The sequence below is a fragment of the Pygoscelis adeliae genome, unplaced genomic scaffold (genome assembly GCF_000699105.1).
Source record: "Pygoscelis adeliae isolate BGI_AS28 unplaced genomic scaffold, ASM69910v1 Scaffold1, whole genome shotgun sequence".
NCBI classification, from domain to species: Eukaryota; Metazoa; Chordata; class Aves; order Sphenisciformes; family Spheniscidae; genus Pygoscelis; species Pygoscelis adeliae.
Genome location: NW_008824051.1, coordinates 3,531,464 through 3,552,456, shown reverse-complemented (window position 1 = coordinate 3,552,456; position 20,993 = coordinate 3,531,464). Strand labels below are relative to the sequence as shown.

Sequence of the window (20,993 nt, the reverse complement as noted above, 5' to 3'; positions counted from 1 at the left end):
CAAAAATGAGTTAAGAAGTTGACAGCAGTTACATTGACTAGACCTGAATACATCAACAGATGATACATACTGTCTTCTAAAAGAAATGCCAAGACATTTGAACCATTTCAGATTTCTTTTGGATTCTGTAACTGTGCCACTTCTCACGTTTTCACCTGAAATGGGCTCGTAGCCAGAAAAAAAAAAAAAAAAAGCAGCCCACAACCAAAATACAGATAGTTTAAATACCTTCACTCAAGGTGGTAAGCATGGGTATATTTGTAGATTAGATCCTTCTCACAGAACTAAGCAGGCAGCAACACTGCACAACACTTCATATAAACCTCTGATTAAAAGGCGAGTATTGTGCAGCTAAAAATAAATGAAACCGCTCTGGACAGCTCTGAAGTGCAATTTAGTCCTTCCATATGCACAGAGTTTAGTTCCCTCACAAATGCAGGGTACACAGGCCATGACCTGGCCTCTCCCAGTGTTCTCTCTGAGCATCACTGGAAACTCCAACAGATCCACTTCAATTCTTTCTAAGGACCCTTTGTTCCTCTGAGACTATCAACAGAGAAGGGTGTGACAGAGATCCAGATTAAATTATTAGTTTATGGCTTTCAATACTAAACATTAGGTTTCACATCAGTTCTTCAAAGCGCATCACATGCTACAGCTAAGGAAGTCTCGAGACTCCTGAGAAGCACTTATCAACTGTTGCCCCTATTTTGCAACTAGAGAACTGAGAAAACAAGTATGAGGAATTTGGTTAGAATCAAACATGAGGATTGATACTGGCATAAAATACTACAGAAAATTAAATACGAGGCTATGCCAATTCTTTTCTCTTTGAATGAAAATTGATACGGGAAACGTATACCATGAAAATTCACTCTTTCAAAGGAGAAATTAAGAAGGTCCTGTAGACTATTTCCCCATATGCTGCAAATCTACTGTCAGACTGAACAGAAGTATTGTTCGTCTAGGTTCCGGACTACTTCTATGAAGTAGTCAGAAAATACGATCAGAAAAATCATATTAATTCACCAATAAAATCTGTCTTGAATTCCCCTAGTTAGATCTGCTAAGTGATTTGCATCATTCTGCAAAATTAGCAAGGTTCAGCAACCTTTTTGCCTCCTATATAATTGCACCATTACCACCTGTATCTCTCCAGGTACAGCACTACCTCTACACTGAATACAGACAGGCTGCCAGGAACTCTATGGATCGAGTATCCAATACCGGTATTAATGCACTATCTTTTTAAGTATGCCTAAAAGAAAGATTTTACCCAAAGAGATCTCAAGTCTAGTGCAAAGTGCATGGCGCGCAAGCTTCCAAGCTTAGGGTCTGAAAACGATGAAAACTTTAAATGAGAGCCTGCTGAGCAGTTTAAAGCATAACCTGTACACTGTTCGTTTCCCTTCTCCAAACAGCATGGAAGTAGCTGTATGGATGTAAGGATTAAGGACTTGGCCATTATTGAAGGTTTTCTCCCTGTTGCCTCTGTTGAATGCTTTCTTCCTCTGTTCTGCAGTCTATGAATCTGAGCAAGAGGACCAGGGCTAGAAGCGTACCTACCAAGGCAGAGAAGAGGGGCTCAAGATGCCCCCATCTCCGTCAAAAGGAAGTTTTTCCTGTACCAGATACACAGCACAATGGCAGCAGTGCAGCTTTAAAAATTCTTGTGATTAACTGAGAAGCAGCTTGCTTTGGTTTTATTCTGTAGCAGTGAGATTTTAAAAGAGAAAAGTACAAAAAAACAATACTTTGAATTTTTGAAAGACAATCGGTATTATGCTACTTCTTAATTTAAGGTTTGGAAAAGTGTGTTCCTACTACAAAGCCTACCAATAGAGAAGGAAAACATAGTGCTCTTTTCCCAAAAATGGTGAAGCAGAACAGATACAGAATGTCCTTTATCTTTGGGCCTGGATGCTGTCTTCTAGCCACAAGTGACTGGAGCTGGAATTGAAACACTGGCTTCCTTCCCTACTGGCTCAGGCACGTTACTTTAAACAGTGAAACATCTTGCAGCTGTAGCTTCCCTAGGATCACCCCTCCCTCAAATGAACAAGAAAAAAAAGTATTTTGGACTTTAGAGTTACCTTCGGGTGTTCAAAGATACAACAGCATCAACTGCAAAGTGTTGATAAGGCAAACTGACAGGTGCACTATGCAAAAGCTGAACTATGCGCTCCTGAAGGTTGAGAGAAGTACATGACAGAAAGCCTCTATTTAGGCAGACAGGATCCCTCTCTGGAAGCCTTTAAACACACTTGCATACTCTCACTGAATCTACACGAATTTTAAACACGTGCTCTAAAATGCGCTTACTTTTCTAACACACAGATTATCTTATTTTAGGCACAGTACGCCCTCTCCTTAGCTATCTACAAAATATAGTGACATTGAGAGTAAGCCAAATGAAACTTGTCACCACCTCTTTTATATAGATTTTTCCCTTTCCTCATCTATCAGTAGCTCCATCACACCTCACTTCAATTCAGAAAAATCCTACTCATTTCTTCCAAAACAGAAGTTGTTTTCAAAATTATGAGCTATGTTCAGAGAAACTGGCTGTTCTGATCAACAGCAGCTACAACAATAAAGTAGGTAGAATAAATATATTATCATTTCCATGCATGCTCTATAATGTGCAATTTATTAAAGTGAATACCGTGTTAAAAAAAAAAAACACCACCACAAACAAAAGACCATTCATTGGAATAAAATTGTGACTGGACAAAGGCGGGTCAAAAAAAAAAAAAAAAAAACCACAACTAAGAATGAGCTAGGACATCAATGCTGAAGAAGATTAAAGATTGGGATGGTGACAAACTGGAGGGCATGGACATAAGAATGATGACAATCTATGACCTTTCCAATGCTCACGTAAGATATATTTGGGTGGTTCCCGAAAACAGTACATCTTATTTCTTCTGCAGCAAGATTTGTTAGTTCTCACAGAATTTTTTTAAATGCACTCTTTATGGCAGGATCTTAAATACATTACCTTTCAAAATACCCTCCCAAGAGCCAGTGGTATTATCACTTTTATGACAAAAGGAATCGGGACATAGTAAATTAAGGGAAAACGTAGCCATCCAATATTAACCAATGATTTTAGAATTCCAGATACGAACTTCTTAGAGCACGTAGCATTATATAGAGCTTTACAGTTTAAAGCAGAGCTCCAACTGATTTCACTGACAGCTGAGAGTTCTCAGTATCTCTTCTCATCAAACCACAGGAAGTCAACTAACTGATCCATATGGTGATGAACGCACAATTAGTGGCTACATACAAAATATGCGGTTAATATCCAGCATCACACAAAAAAAACAACCCTCTGTAGCACTCAGCAAGAGAATTAAATTCTCCATAAAAATTCCCCCATAAAAAAACATTTTCCTCTTCTGCAAACCACAACTTAACTCACTACATAACTGCTAACTTTGACAGTTTACTCCCCAACAAAATCTGAATGAATTTCCAGAGCCCTACTGTCCTATGGGACACACTAAACAGGTGCTGGGGGGCAGGGAAAACACAATCATACAGCTACAGACTAAGACAGGATGCACACAGATAGACTGTTAATTCTGACAGTTTGCATTTATACAATTTTATTTCTTTCTTTCAGTATTTCTATCATAGATACATACTAGCAACAAAACAAATTTTCCAAAATTTTAACTGTATTCTTAAATCATTTAACAATCACTTAAATAATGTCAAAGCTTTCACGCAAAATCCACTTACATAACATTCAGGATACAGCTACACAAAAATCACCTTCAGGTTGCTCCTAAACCAAATTTCTACCAGTCCTCTGAAGTGGGCACTCCCAGGCCTGACACCTGGCAGAGCCCTTGGAAGGTGCGTCAAACATCCCTCCCTCTCTTCTCTGCCGCGTGCTTAAAACAACGTGTTCAGGGGCTCTGCAGAGATTGGCTGCCTGCAGCTCCTTCTTCCTGGCTTCTGATGCTTCACATTCTACGTTCAGGTGCCCTCAAATAGAGAAAAGTATAGAAAGGAACACCATTAACCTGCAAATCAATTCCCAGAAAGACTCCCCATTGCAATTTGGAATGCATCTTACCTTCCCATTTGAGAATAAAGTACAACATGGACTATTTTGGCTAAAGCTGTAAGTGATACTCATATTTCCTTTCTTTCAGACTAGAAGGAATTCCCTGACCTTTAATGCAAAACCAGAATCAGCCCAAGCTTCTACGCAGCCAAACTACTTCACAGATGCACAAAGAACACCATGCAAATTTCTTCATAACACCAACATTGCCCTTCCTTACTCTGTTCTTACACCATTAGCATCTGGTGTTGTATTTCTGGGAGAGAGATAAATAAAAATCTCCTGACCGCTCAACAAGGTACAGTTACACAATACATCATCTTCAACTTCCTAAACTAGCCTTGCTGCTATTGTAGATACATTTCACCCTACAATCAGTTCACTGCCCTCAGGTGTGCAGATGTCAAACCATGGAGCTGAGCTGTAAATCTTAATCACTGAAACAGCAACCGAGGGGCTGAGCAAAAATGCTCAACATCCAGTGAGCGTGAAAGGATTCTACTTCCACAAGTGCTTTCAAAATGTCAGTTGATATCAAGCAAAAAAGCAGTAACGTATTCATTAATCAGGCCTTGCATTTCCAAATGACAGGTAGGACTGGCTCCTGGTCTTATTAGAGACTGCTTGAGATGAAGACATTTGCCAGGCAGTAGGCATGCTCTCACATATAATACAAAACCCTCAAATTCAGGAGAAACAGCATCCCAGGCCAAACGGCTCAAGGACAGTCCTTGTATACTGTTCAAGTCACACTCAATGCATGAAACACTTCACTCCTACACTTGGAATAATCCTGAGAATTAGATAAGCGAGACTTGGTCCTACATGTCCTGTCATTGATTTGAAACCATACAAAAGCAAGGTACTTATATTGGGGGAACAGAGGCACATTTAGGTCACATCAAAATGCTAAGGTTTAAGAATGACTCATAACTCTTAGCGAACACGGAAAGAGAGTTCTGAACCACCATCTATGTGTTCTGCACTTGTGCAGAAGCTAAGCAGAGGGCAGTGCCCTGAACACGACCAGGAGGCCAGTGCTTTGCAATACCACTGAAATGGTGATGGATCAAATTCTCTTTTCATGGTAAGGTTTCCTTCCTGAGCTATCAGGCTTGAAAGAAAAAGGACAGAAAAATTATCACATTGACTTTTCTTGTGTTTGTCTTTCTCTTAACACTGTGAACAACATCAAAAAGAAAAATATTAATGGGTTACTTCAAGTATTTAAGTTTTGAATCCTAAGTACTTAGCTAATAAGCCCCAAAATGATGCACAGTGTGCAGCTAATGAAATCACGAGAGAAACACGCCTCTTCTTTTCCAGTGCAACCGTCTGCAGTAACATTTTTGAGGAGTTAAATTGACCCACAGGAAAACTATTATTTTGACTGTGCTAACAAAGCCTAGGAGATTCTTGAGCACAGCAATACAGTCTCAGCTACCAGTTAAAGGAGAAGAAGCAAGAGGGGAAAAGCATTCAAAGGGATGGGTAAAGGAATTACTCTCCATTTAATCCACAGCTCACATACTACAGTACTGAGCTCACAAAATGGAAGGCACTTACATTAATATTATACACAAGAAAGCTTCCTCTGTTATATGGGATTGAGAAGAAAAGGGGGAAAGGACCCAAGAACCTCCAGGAGAACATTAAGTTCTTCTGTGCGAGTTGAGATTTAGCTCAAGAAATCGGCGAGTAACTGGCTCTATACCCTTCCTTAATATACCTGAGACACAGATACATTCATCAGCAGAAAATACAAAGAATAAAAACATTCAGCAAGAGATGAGATAACTGCATTATTTACAAGCAGGAAAACCACAAATGAGCTATTGAAGCTCTCCAAAACAAATACTGGTGTAGGATCTGGTTTTGCAATAGCTTGCACTTCATTCAGATGTTACTGTTCCATACCAAAAAAACATTTTTAAAGCCCACTACTGTTCTGACTGCCTTTGATTTTACACAGGTGTGAATGCCTATCCATTACTTCAGATGTCATGTGGTCAGGCTGAATCTGTTAATACTTTTTTTTAAAGAAAGATCACTTTAACCATTCATTAAAGTTACTCTTTTCTCTATCCACCTGCTAATGAAGCCAAGATCGGACTAAAACCCCAAATTCCATTCTCCACAGACTAGCAAGAAAACAAATTCATTTTAGTAAAGCCCATCACCTCAGAGCACAGATTAATTCGTGACCTTCCACGCCTGACTGCAAAAGAAAGAACAGGAGGAAAGTTTCTAAAGTCCTACTGTATCGAATCAAGAATGAGAACCCTAAATTGCTGTCATTTTACAAATATCAAATGCACAACAGCAGAGGACCAGCTATTCCTTCCCCATGTCCAGAAAGTATACACAAGGGCTGGCTATGGCCATAGGCCATGGAAGGCAAATTCCAACCCTTGCCACACTTTCACTGAAGAACTCAGAGAAACTCAATGCCCGCTCTCCAGTTCCTCTATTTCAGGTATATCATAAAAAACTACCTTGGGACACTTCAAGAACTTTTGCCATTTGAATCTGGCAGAGCAAAAAGAAAAGTTACAGTGATTTGTACAAAATCTTTCTGCACAAACAAAACATGAAGTAAATGCAAATTATGAGACAGTGAAATCACTCAGAAATATCCTTATTAAACTCCCCCACAAATAAATTATGATAACTTCCGATGCAAAGCATGATGTATTATGTAAATTACACTGTGCCTGGGAGATAGTTGTTATCTGCGAAGCAGTATCTCATGAAGAGTTCTTGAATTTTTCTTTCGCAGTACTATTTAAAAAAGAAAAATTCAGCATTTCTCTTCTGGCATGTCATGACTAAGTTGCTGTAGAATCAGACTGACCAACCAACCAACCTCAGGGCACCCTACAGAACGTGCTCAAAAGTCCTTAAGCACAAAACACCGAAACAAAATTAACTAGAAATGTAGAGCATCCATTCTTAATGGAAAGTTGAGTTTTACTTAACACAGTTGCTTTAAAATCCATTCCTTGCAGGGCGGTTCAGAGTGCAGTGGGAACAGGCAGGAAGCAGATACTCTGGAGGACCAGGCAGAAAAAAAAGGAGGGGTGGAGGGGTAGGGAGGGGGAATTTCCCAATCCACAGAAGTAACCGTACTGTGAAATTGCCTACCTATACTGTCTTTTTTACCTCAACCAATGACTAAATACAAGGTTATAAGAGGACTTGCCTCAACCTTCAGTTAAAACTTTGAGCAATACTTATGCACATACCGCTTCCGAGGAGATAATTTCCAGTGTTAGCTGGAGATTATAATCAAGAGTTTCTGGTTATCTCCCTTGTCATCATATTTGACTTCCTGAAAGCATAAAGTTTTATGGGAAAAGTTTCTAGTGTAGCAATGTTACATACAAATTCCCTTTCTCCTCTCTGAACTGAACTTTGCAGCCTAACAGTTACTTGCTCCAACACCACCACCGACAGTCTTTCCCCAAAGTCCACTCAAGCTAAGCAAGCCCTACACACAGTAGGAGTCAGTACAGACCCATCTCCTAAATAGTAAGTATGAGATGAGATTTAAATGTACACGTTACACTTTATATGAGATATTTAGACACTCTGGGAAAATTTTTCTGAAATACCAGTGGCATGCACGTACTTCGTGGAGCTGCAGGAGAGACTTTGAAAAGGTGAGGTACAAACTTCTGTATGAGTTAGAAGAAGTTGCATTTTTATGGAGGTCTAAGTTCAACATACATAAGCAGTTGCTCAAAACACAATTCTGGGAAGCATCCACCTGACCGCTGCTGAAAATTGCACTTCCCTTATGAGAAATAAAACAATTGCCACTGCTCTGAATTGTACAATGCTAAAGTTACAGGAGAGGGAGGAGAGAGGACCTCACAGCAACAAGATCACAGAAACAAGATTCCAAGCTTTCTCGAGTAATGACACCAAGAAAAAGCGTACCCAAACAGTACACTGAAAATTTAAGCAAATAAATAAAGCACTTAAACACACAGAAGTTACAAACCACCCACACCTTCAGTAATTTCCACAGCAAACGTTTTAAAAACACTGGAGGGAAAAAAATTTGGAAGGAACATACACATAAACCTGGATCCTAGAAACTGCTTTTCCACTGAATTTTTGAATGGTCTTCAAAAAATCACAGCTCTACCTCCATTTCTTTGCAGAGATATTTAAGATGCTGATAACCCACTTTTCTCAAACAGATTTTCAAGGCAATATACACAAGTGCCCAATACCATTGTAAATTACTTTCTCGCTGGGAATCATGCTATTGAAAGAAAAAAAAGAACATTTAGAACCCTCCCAACTTGGAAAGAAATATACATTTTTAAATTATACTTTAAAAAAAATAAAGCAAAATGAAGAAATATTCTCTCTGGACATCTAGAAAAAACTATAGTACTTGAACTCTAGGTTTAAATACTTAACCAGTTAATGCCCTCAAGTAAGTAGCTTGGCTTTCTCTAAAAGCTCAGCAGCAAATATGAACTGCTTTAATATCGTGCAGGAATCAGTGAATTAACTCCACGTTTATCTCCATTAAACGAGAGCAGAATTTGGCTTACAAATGCTTTCTTCTTCCTACTAGACAGACATCACAGTTTTGGCTCATGGCTTTAAGTCAATGCCTACCACTTAAAGCCTGTATAAGTTTATTGTAAAAAAAAAAAGTTTTCCTATACATATAATCTAAATCTATGTATACACACAGTCTTCTAAATACGCCATCTGAATTTATATTTAATAATTTTACACATACTCATCTTGATAGACAGTCCTCCTTCCTAAAGATCCACTAGTGAATCCCCCCCATCGAGATGTCTTAACTTTCTGAAGTCCTGACACACCACCTATGGCTGGGAAACGTGCCTTTCACTGGAGAGCCTGGTTTTTTCTAAAAGAGAAAAAAGCAGCAGGGAAAAATAGCACTTAAGTCCTCAAGTGCCAGGCATAAAAGAATATGGTATGAGACGGACATTAAGGCAGAGACAAAGAAGAGAATATGGGTTTATTCATAGAGTCCTAGGTTGAAATTGTGAGGCTCGAAATGTCTGCAAATAGCACACAGACTTCAAATATTTCTGTCTTATTTGAATACTCTAAGTGAGAAAGGACATCAGGTACGACACAATGCAGAAGAGCTACGCTGCTTTTATAAACACACACACAAAGGACGCCAAACCCCTGTGATAGGTGTTTATGCTTAACTCAAACATACAGTTTGACATGCTTGACCTGGCTTCTCTTGAAGCTAATGAAAATTCTGCCATAAGCTTTTAGGGGCATGGTGGTGGGAGTGTTATTGAAAACAACGATCGGCATACCAAGAAGAAATCCTTGTACCTTTGCCAAAATTACTTCATTTACCATCTTCCATCTCCTGCACGTTTCCTCTGCGGCTTCCTATAGGAAATGGTTTTGTACCCCTGATACTGGAACGGTGCTAATGACCTTAGCACCCTGTCACTGTAAGAGCGTATGATTTTACATGCCAGGGGGAGGGAGGGGCGGGAGGAAATACAGAAAGAACTGCAGAAGGTGTGCCTGAGAGAAACTGAAAGTCTAAAGTAAAAGCAAAAACAAATGGTAGCCTAACATTAGCAAAAGTGACATGAAAATCTATCAGTCACAAAGTTTTCTTTATTGCTTTAGAATCAGAGGGATAACATCAAAACGACTTTATTTTAGTAAAGAAAATACTGGCCCCAAACAAGTGAATCAATTTGATCTAACCAGATCTGACAGTGACTTATTAGAGAAAATGGTTTCCTTAAACTGGAAAAGAAAAAAAGAAAAAGGAAACAAAAAATAAAAGGAAATCCCCAAAAGATGGAACCCCTCTCTGAAGTGAAAGACACAAGGCAAGAAACTGTTGTTCTTTTAGAGACAGAATAACATTTGCTTAACTCCTAGGTTTTAAAATGTAAAATTTAATTTTGCTGAACATGAACAGTCATCACTAAGAATTGTCAATTAACATTCTACTTCTTAATTAAGGTGGGTGGGGGAAAAAAAAATCACAAGATCACATGGAACAAAATTAGACAAGTTTTGAATAGTCATATGACAGTTTGATGTCACTGAAAGGTTTTAGTGCCACAAATTCAGCATGTTTTAGAACTGAATGTATTGAGGCTTTAGAAACAGTCAATGCGCAGCAACATATCATGTAGATTTTGGGGTGTTTAAGAAGCTTTTGTAATTATAACTATGATCATACACATGGTTAAATACATTTACTGACAACATAAACTACATGGCCAAGATAAAGCAAAAAACCTTGAGACTGGATTGTTCCCTTATGAAGAAAACTTAATGGTGAAATTAAAGCAAATTTTTAAGTACTAATGTCAAGAATTTGTTGGAAGAGATTCCTTTCTATTGGTAGTGCCAAGGATCACAAGGTGAATGTAACATTGTCAGTAAATAATACTAGTTCCATTAAATAATCTTAGTTTTGGAGAAAATAAATGTAAAAATTCAAGAAGAGTGTAGCTAGACAGCAAATCAGCACCTCCTTGGCGTCCGTCCCCCCCCAACTCCCCACAGACACACACCCCCTTTTTTCCCCCCAGACAGTTAAAGCAGTAGGCTACTGCCGATAAGATATGATAAGATCTCTGGTAAATCACCCAGGAGGAGACTTTTCAGGTGTTAACATGAGCTCAGGCAGCATATACTCAACGGCGTATCTGTCCAGATACTCACTGAAGTAGTTAAGAAACTATGTCACTAGAGGCAACTGGTTCCCAGATCACCTTCTCTCAAGTCAAAGTGCTACTAGAGGATCAAGTTAACCAAGAAATACCAAGTTAACGAAATAATACACACCAGCTGTGGTAATACACATCATATACCATTTTCTCTTAGTAACCTTAACTCTAAATAGAGTTTGCTTTTTGAGTCTGGATTATCATCAGTGGAGACATTAAGTCCCTCCTTACTTTCAGAAAAATAGGTAACACACATATGAAGAAAACAAAAAAGCCAGCCTACCAAATACTGAGATCCAGAAAAACCAATTTGCCTAAATTTATTTCAAGAGTTAAATTACGACTTTTGCAAAGGTACAGAAGTTTAGAAATACATCTTTCGTTAGCCAAAAGTGATTGCTAGCTATGAAGGTAAAAATAGTCAATATTGGGGGTGGAGTGACACAACAAAATAAAGCGTCTTAGGACAGAAACAGCACCGCTAAATGATAATGATTTTCTCTGCAAATTTCTATTTGCGTAGGAAGTGGCTTCTATAATTTCCCCCTAACATATCAGATCACAGCAAAAACAAGTCTCTTTTGTGTCAGTCCCTACCGAAATTATTAAAAGATCCTTTTAAATTATCACAAAATTGAACGACATCAAGTGTTTTCTAGAAGTTGGGGGAAATAGAAGAAAACTATTCCAAGTGTGTTAATATAAAAATCCTAGTCTTTCAGTTACAAAACATAAAAGGAAAACTGTTTAAAGACACTGAGTGATACTACGCCAAATACCACAAAATACAGAAATACACCAACACTTCCTTTTTCCAAGGAATTGCCATCATCAAAATCAGACAGCTATTCTGAAGACCCCTATTCATGATTAGAAGTTTTCTCATTGCAAGAAGAAAAGTTTTGGTAACTGTTACAGAAACAAAAAGGCTCACTGAATTTCTACACCAAATAGCTATCAGAAAAAGCTGGTAACATTAAAATTTGGCTCAAAATTGTAGCTTCCTTGTATGTTGGAGGGAATCTGAGAAGCAGCCTCTAAACTTGGAGCACAGGAGCTACAGCAGGTGAAGCCACTGAAGTCTGGGCTGTCAGAGTCCTAGCCCCCTCCTTTTCTACAAACACCTGCACAATCTCTTCACACAACCGGATCAACAGATTTCAACACATTTCTGCAGGGTTAGATTTCGACTGGATTATGTCCCTCTGCCCACGTAAGCACTGGCAAAACAGAGATCAGTGGTGGATTTAGCCAGCCTCAAGACACCATCAAGTCAGCCCCCACCCAAGATAAAACCAGCGAGTTACAATTAAAATTCCAACTTCTATTTCCTTCTCCTCTTGTTACTATGTGTCCTGCAAAACATTCAAACAACACAGTGCTTTATTTACAAAAGGCAGCGTGGTAAAGGTGACAGAGCTTGAACGAGCAAGAGCAGGAAATACCTTGGGACTGCGGTGTCCCCGCAGCACGAATGACATTTTCTTAAACCGCTTTGCATTCCTGTAACAAAAGTTGTTGCCACCGTTCCTACAACTTCTTTATTTTAGTTTTAGGTATTAAAATGATAAAGCTATACTCTCACTTAAGTCTCTTCGTATTTAGACTGCCGGAGTAAAACAGATCACAACTTCTTACTCACAGCCAGAACAAACAGCCCAAGGCCCCAGCTCTACAAGAGCTTACAAGTAGAAACGATTCACGTTAGTAAATCAATTGATATGTACTGGATCTAATAAGAAATATACAGGGTGTTTACAGAAAACGCTGTGTGGATGCACCTGTAGGTAAAGCCTGTGTGTATTTCTCACACAGGTGACGACATTTTGTTACCATTCTCCACACACAATCTCTATTATTATGAACCTGACCAACAAAATCATGAAAGCTTGGGGATGACTGGGGAGAAACAAGGAAAAAAAACAATCCAAACCCAGAAACCAAGATTTTGGCCATGGGAAGATCAGACTGACACATGAATATCCACATTGTATTAGAAAGACAAACTGAGATCTTGCTCGGTTGAAAAGCAACAGAATGGAAGCAGGGAAGAAGAGAAGGAGGCCTCAGCTTAGGGGAGGTAAGTACGTTAAAGCTTTGCTTTGGAATAACATTACCCGTGAAAAACACACGGAACGGAAAGGAGGAAGAACTCAGAAATGGGGACACCTCACAAGCAGAACAGTTACACAAGCCTAAAATAAGGTAGGATTTTAAGATGAAAAGGATGAAACATGGGCAACAGTGAGAGGGAATACTTAAAAAAAAAAAAAATCACTTAATCACTTTACACAGTTAAAACTGCTCATGGACCCTCCATTCTGAGAACGGGTACTTCCACGCTCCCGAGCTAAGACCACAGAGTCCTCTTCCAAGCCCAGACTTCTGAGACTGAAAAAAAAACGAACAAAAAAGCAACGAAGTGTTGGCTGGCCTAGTCCCACAACGTTTGAAGGAAACGTAATTACTGTTATTAACATCTATGAATGCTTTTTCCCTCCTCTTAGGAACGCCACTCTAAACTCACCTAGTCTTTCTACAAAAAAAATTACAATACATTTCTACTAAATTGCTGAACAAAATATATTTAAAAGGTTGGGGTTTTTTTCCTCAAAATGGCCTACAAAATACTGCAGTTCATAACATCTACAAGCTCCAGATCAAAAACGTTTCAAAAAGATGCAGAGAGAAGGTGCACTAAGAAGCTGATCCCTAAGAATAAAAGAAACCTACAATATTGTGTAACAAACCTAATTTAAATCAAACTGGAAGTCTGGATACGGATAAGGAAGAATTATGAAACACAAAGTCTTAGGAGTCTGGATACACCTCATGTGGATTTTATCCATGGTGACCGCTAGTAAACCTAATTAGGCTGTATTACTAGAAATAAAGCAAACAGACCTGTCTGAATAGAAGATTTTTGCAGTTATTATTAAGCCTAATGTCATGTTTAAACTATTTGAAATAAAAATCTTGGAGTTAGCAAAAGATTGCACATGACTGACCTAAATCACTTGCATTTTTTAAAGATTTTACTCCACATTAGTGGCATTCCCGAGCTTAATGAGGATTTTAGAAAAATAATGTGTTGAGGTAAGTCAGACCACAGTAGAACAAAATATTCTAGTTGTTCAGCCAGAAAAAGAAAATCAAATTAAACTAGTACAAATGCTTATGGAAGGAATGCCTGCTTTGCCAAAAGATAAAACTTAAGAGTCTAGGAGCTGGCCTTTTCTTTTAATTCTGTCTTATCTATCCACTGCACCTTTTTTATTCAGGTTTTACAGCTTAGCAACAGGATATAATTGCTTCTGGAAGTCATCTGTGCAAATGGAAAATGGAGATAGTAAATTTTTTGCAGTATGAAAGTAATTAGGCATGCTATGAGAGGGTTAATATTTTGCAAAGACACATCCGGGATAACTTACAGCATCCACTTTCAGAAAATAATATGGGAAAAATAATTTCCAGGATAGTAGACTGCATCCACTTTGAATCTGGAAATTCTGTATTTGCAATTTATTCGCAATAAAATTTCAAAACAACACTGGCACTTGACTATCCAGCCAAGGTATGACTCAGAAGTGAAATTACTTTTATTTGCTGCTACTATTCAGAATTCAAGCACTGATGTATGGGCGTAAGACAGAGCTTCAAAAAGAAAGGTAGTTTCTCTCGATCTTTGTAAAAAAAGAAAAAAAAAAAAATGTATATATAACACAAAGCACTAAACTATATCAGGCCAAATAAGCTCATTGTTCTTATAGCACAATATCCTTCTTTCAGTCAACTGTGAACTAGTGATATGCTACAGGTTATAAAAGAGTGTGTCAGTAAAGTTCAGGAGAGAAGGGCCAGAAGACAAGGAAGGAGTTTAATCAGGTACACACACGCACAGCATCATATGCTACACAGAGGTTAAGAATTCAAACACACCTTCAGCAGCACATTTTACAGTTATGATGGTCCCACAAATAAACACTGGATTAACCCTTTAACATGGAATGTCTTAGTAACAGGGAATTTATTGTGTTGTCATGAGGTTTATAATGCCCACTGAGCAGAGTAACTCGTATAATTGTATTTCTCCATTTGTCCCCATTAGACCAAAGCATGATAGGAATTCCTGTACAGAATAAAGGCATTCCTAAAATTCCTGAAAATGAAGTATTAGTTAGCTGTCTATCTAAGCAAGCCGTACTACTTTGCAAAAGGACATCACTGCCGAAGTCAGTCAACCTAAATACACAAGCCCCAAAGCCTGTCAGGCAGCCTCTGAATACCTCCAAACTTCCCCAGCCCAAAAGAACAAAACCAACCAAAAAGAACATCCTTACAAAACTTAATTTTAAGTAAAAATAAGTTTAAAAAACTTGATGTACTGTAAATGTGTTAAGAAACAAACGTGTTACAATGGGTTAATGCCTCACTCTACTGGAAACTGGCTTTAATTCTAATGCAAAACAAGTAGAATTAACTGGATGGTCTCACAGCTCATTTGATCACATCATAACTGTTGATTAACTTACAGTAATTAGTTTCCTCTGTTCAAGACAAGAATCAAAACTGAAATAAATGTGGGAGAGGTCACAATTCAAAAGGTACAGAGGTTAAACACAGAGCTACCTAACAGCAAGGTCTCCACAGGCAACCATTCCACGTTCTTTCTTGCAATTTCTTTTTCTTTTCAAGTAATTTGGTATAAAACTGCATCTCTATAAAAGCTGTTTACACAGTATTCTGAAACATGGAGATTTGAAGGTCGTTTCTATTTGCCAGCATTGAAGAACCTCCTTCTCTCAACCTAATCAATAAAAAGCATTTGATAGCTGCAACTATATGACAGAAACAACAGTTTACGTAAACAAGCAGTAAAGTGCTACCGTAAACAAAGACAGAAATTTATGCATCAAGAGTGCCACAATGACTTCAACATAGATAGATCCCCATACCTCCATACACCTCAGCTGCAGGCAATGAAACAACTCACATTTAAAATTAGATATATGCTTAAGCATGTTAAGTGGCCTTCTCAAGCAGGATGCTCATTCTTTCCCAAAAAGAATTTAATAACTGTTTTCATATATGACAATCAGACCAAGAGGTGTTCCCAGTTGTATGACTACAGTAAGAAAAAAACAATTATAATTCCTAAAATGTATATTTAAAAAAAAAAATTATTTCTAATGGGTTAGATAGTACTAAGCACCAAAGTCTACTTTCAAAAAATAAGGAACACTTAAAGAAGCTGAGTGCTAAGTCTTTTGCTGCTGTCTCTGCTAAGAATAGGACCTAAATGAAGGATTTTTTTAACAGTCTGTTTTAAAAACAGAATATAAGCAACTCATAGCTGAAAAAGCCTGTGATTTCCTTCATGACCTACAAACAGATGAATAACACAGAAGAGATGCAGGAGTCTAGAGGCAAGATTTTTTCTTTTGTTACTAATATTTAAAAACAAACCTAGCTTGAAAATGGGCATACCATTTTTTCTTAAGAAAAAAGATGGGGGGGGGAGGGGAGAGAGAGAGAGAGACTGCCAGAAAGAAAACACACACAATCTCTCCACAACTCTGTCTTGAAAAAATGGGTTTATGATGATAGAACCATTTTTAATGGCCAGAAGAGATGCTGCACATCTGAACAACAGAAGCACGAGACCAATGATGACAGTCTAGCCTATGACTATATCAGCACTGCATAAACACCACAACATTTCAGTTCTACTAGAGATGAAATGAGAACAATTTAATCCATCTTCCAAAGCCTCCTTTGGTAGAAAAAAAAACCAACATAAAACCCACTAAAGGACAGTTTACATTTTTCCTACAAGAGAACAGATTCAATCAAGTCACTGACCTCACCATGCTATTGGCAGTGCCCTCCATCTTCCCTCCCTTGTATCTCCACATATTTTGCAGTTTATTCTAGTCTTCTTTCAGTGCATCCTAAATAACATTGTTCTAGTTTGTTTTTAAAACCAATTCAAATCGGTGCCATTGTAAAGCAAGTTTTCCCAGAACAAAAACATCTCTAAAAGCTTCTTTCTATCACTGTATTTTCCTTTCAAGTTCAGCTTATCAGCCTTCATTACCTCCCTCACAGTCTTGAGTCATTGTGGCAACTCATACACATGTAGAAAAGAAAAAGCAAAACGCTTGGAATTCTGAATAGCGTTTTGTGGTAAGCTCCAGTTGCTATAATTAGACAATCCATTTTCTAGATCACAAATACAACTATCAATAGAGATAAGAATGAAAACTAGCATTAAATACATAGAACAAGCCAAATCTAAATGTTTCGTTTCCTTCCCGTCACCTCAAAACGTGCCCTGATTTAACCCTCAGAACTCAAATACACCGGTTGTTTCCATGGTTGTCTTTGCATATAAAATACCTATATAAAATAAACAACAAAGTCAAATCACCTTATTCACGTCACAAAATTAATAATGTATAAAAATAGGCAAAGTAATTACGTTTTCACTTTAAGCAAAAAAAAACCCTATTTTAGAAGCTATGCAGATTCTAGATCACAAAGTAATTAACCTGACCCTTCAAACCAGTCTAACATCATTTCCAGCACCTCAAAAAGACTGACAACCTACAAAAATGTAAAGCTCAACTTCACATTGCAGAGACCTCATTTTCTCCATTTCCTGAGTTAAACTTCTAACATCAATCCAAAAGAAAAGATGAACAACCAGTTCAGATGCTCATCTGTTTTACCCTGCTTAATTTTTTAATAGATTACAGAACTAGGTAACAAGTTCATAAAACAGTCCTAAAAGATCCAAGGACTAGAACATGAAGCTTCTTAGTTCCCCTAAATATAGCAGCACTCACATGGCTATCACTAAGACCATATTAGCTTTTCTATGCTAAAATACCTCCTAACCCTTTCCCCCCAAAAATTTAGATTGTGCTATAAATACTCGGTCTTACACGAAATATGGCATGTAACATCTCAAACCTAGAACAGCTTAAATAAAAATACACATCCATGGATGCTCTTCAAAACTAAGAGCGCTTCACATACAGCAGCTTTCAGAACTCCCTGGTGTAAAATTGGTGGTGTTTTCCCTACTGTTCAAATAGGGAAGCTGAAAAAAACTGAGCTGAAAGCACTTCAACATTGAGTCACTGACAGAGGCAGGGGCACAGCATACAATTTCTGGCTGCCAGCCTTCCGCTTCTGCCACTACTCCTCATGTCTCCGACTTTAAAACCACATATAACCTCCTTCTAATCAACCACCACTTGCATTGTTTCCCCTTTTGGGGAGACAGATATGCAAGGTCACAATTACACCAAAGAACAGGGTACCCTTAGTAACGTCACTGCACCCGAGCGCTGGAAGGTACGCTACCTCTGTAAGAGCCTGATTTCTCAACAGAAATGCCAGAGACCACTGGTTTCCCTAGGAGGGCTGGCTTTCAGAAGAGACAACTCCTGTGAGTGTTTGCAGGATAAAGACATCATTCACACAGACACTTCCAACGGCAGGTACTAGAAACCGTTGCTCTTGCATTTCACCTCACAAACCCTCTTGAAAAAACTCTCAGGGTAGAAGTCCGGAGAGCAGAGCTGGGAGCAGACAGAGGACTCGGGCAACTCAGCCTTGAAAACAGGAGGGAACTGGTCTCATCTGAAGCTCGAGAGTCCTGCTAAGGCACAGTTGGAGCATGAGCGCAGAAAAGTAGCAGGAAAAACAGGCCAGCAAGAACCCTTATTCCAGCCTTTCCAAAACAGTGTATTGTTTCCGTTAGTAGCCTGTAAAATTTATTACAGAAATCTTCATGTACTGTCAGAGCCTTGGAACGATGCATTTATCCATCAAACAACTACCACTGCACCAGCACCCGATACGATGGGTCCCGAACACACTGTTACTCTGATCATATTGATATGGTTAACTTTTTTAAAATTATTATTTACAGGATATCAGCTGGCTAGATCCACTGCAGACTACACTAAGTTCTCGCATACAAAATACCCCTGGAGCCACCATATCTTCCCAATCTTTCACAGCTTCTGTATGCCACAGTGACAGTTTTGGAGGGAATATTCTTCAGAAGTACTTTTAATTACTATTTCCTCCTTAGCTAGAATACATTAATTATAGCCTGTTCCTCCAAATAATAAGAAAACAAAGATCAGTGCAATATGAACAGTACAAGAAACTTAATTACTGAGTCAGATGTCCTTTAGATGTCAGTATGACCACAGTGAGGAGCAGGAAAATAAAGCACATACATATCAGTCTCAAGTTGTTAGATCAGTTATCAAAACAATGTCTTTCCTCAGTAACTTCATTATGAAGAGCTCAACCAGCTAATTAATCAGACGCCTGTTACGCGTTTCGAAAATGTGCTTTTTTTTTTTAATAAAGGAGACCTGCTGATGTATTTATTACAAAGCAAATGTGGTAAGTGGTTCTGCATGTAAATGCAGAAGTGCAGCATGACTTTGAAGTTTGAAGGTCAGATACAGTAACCGTTCTCATCAAGGTTCTTATGTCAGACTGCATCTTCTGTTTTGCATCTATATTTAGGAGGAGGAAGAAAACAAATTAAAAAGAAAAACATAGAGACAACCAGTTCTGTGACAACTTAAGAAGAACTGGAACACTATCAGTCACCTGTTTTCATTTAAAAATCTGCAAATACCCTATCTCCCCAAAACGAAGAAAGAAAATGGAAGGGGTGCTGGGGGGACACACAATTTCATTCTGCTTTTCAACTTTGTTTTCCTCATCAGGAAAATCAATCTAATTAAGTCAGCAATGATTTTATGTTAAAGAAGAGAACGTCGTTTTCTCCATTTTCACAGACATTTCAAAGACAGACATCATTTAAGAGAGCCAGAGGATTTTGTTGTTGATCCACACCTTTTATTTTAAAGCTGTATAAATTTGACTGCAGATGCAAATCAGAGGATTGTGTACTGATCTTTTCTCCAGGCAGAGAATTTAGCCATCACCCTTCTATATTCCCAGCAACTTTAGGATACAAAACTCAACAGCTGGGCCCGAAGGCAAACAAATATGCCTCATGTACCAGAGCGTGATCCATGTCAAAAAAGAAAAAAAGAAAAAAAAAAAGGATAATGTATGTTTTACACGCATACCTCAAAGACGAATAACCAATATGGATTTCTTTTTAGCACCACCACCACCATGTTTAAACACAGCAAAACTGATAACACTTCCCAGTAAAACACCGAGTTATAAACAATCCCCTCTTACACATAAATAACAGATATTATACAAAGCAGACAGAAACACGGACGGATGTACACAAAATAAACACATTCAAACTTACCCCACTCTAGATACTCAAGGATGTTCTTCTCTCTTCTCAGAGGGGAATTATTACATTCATCATAAAGGCAGATGAGTATATCCAGCAAGGTTTCCACGCTGAAGCATTGCCCATTAGTCTGAGTTGGCCCATCCAAAATAAACTGCTCCAACTGCTTCAAACGCACTTCTCCAGACATGGTTGTTTCAGTTTGCATTGGGGTTTCTTTTTTAAAGATTATTATTACTTTGCCAAAAAAAAAAAACCAACAAAAAAATAAAAGAAAAAAATCTTTTGAGGGTTTTGTTGTTTAAAAAGAAGTCAACAGTATTTTTAACAAGTGTCAAACTGTGGCGGTGCTTAATTTCCAGCCCACCTCGGTGTTCCCAGCCTGAAACTAAACCCTTGTGAGTTTCAGACACGCACATATAGTGTGCATATCTGTGTACGCGTAATTTTTAAGAGAAGAAAATAGTTACACTAAAAAAAAATAAAATCTTTTAATATGCTTAATAAGAAGGAAAAATAACAACCGTATGGCCGCTCCTGATGCTTTAATAATAATAACTGCACTCAAATTCAACCCAGACTGACTGACACCGATTTCACCGTGCGTGCACAGGCATACGCACTTATGTATTTTAAAAGGTCTTCTCCTTCATTCAAAATGCAGATCATGCAACACGATCCTGAGAGGAGCCCCACCGCATCATTAAAGTGGAACAGCCCCCTTCGGCTCGCACCAGCGTTTCACTTCCCAGAACGGATGGGAAGGGAAAAACGTACGTATTTATACATTTATATACGCGAAAGGAAAAAGAAAACAGGGCGCACGCCGGCGAGGAGGGAGGGAGGGAGGGAGGGAGGGGGCCGCGCAGCCCCGCCGCCC

The 20,993-nt window shown here is 38.4% G+C and overlaps 1 protein-coding gene across 3 annotated transcripts in view; it reads right to left on the bottom strand.

Annotated features, from left to right (window-relative positions):
• CDC42BPA (CDC42 binding protein kinase alpha (DMPK-like)) overlaps positions 1-20,552 on the bottom strand; it is a 190,672-nt gene extending 170,120 nt beyond the window's left edge. For 2 of the 3 annotated variants that reach the window (XM_009333633.1, XM_009333634.1), the window contains exon 1: positions 20,126-20,339. In XM_009333633.1, the coding sequence (XP_009331908.1) occupies positions 20,126-20,321 (196 nt within the window). In that variant the 5' untranslated portion in view covers positions 20,322-20,339. Of the gene's footprint in view, positions 1-20,125 lie in introns of all 3 variants that reach the window. The other variant, XM_009333632.1, reaches the window with a different exon arrangement.
• Positions 20,553-20,993: the final 441 nt, after the last annotated feature.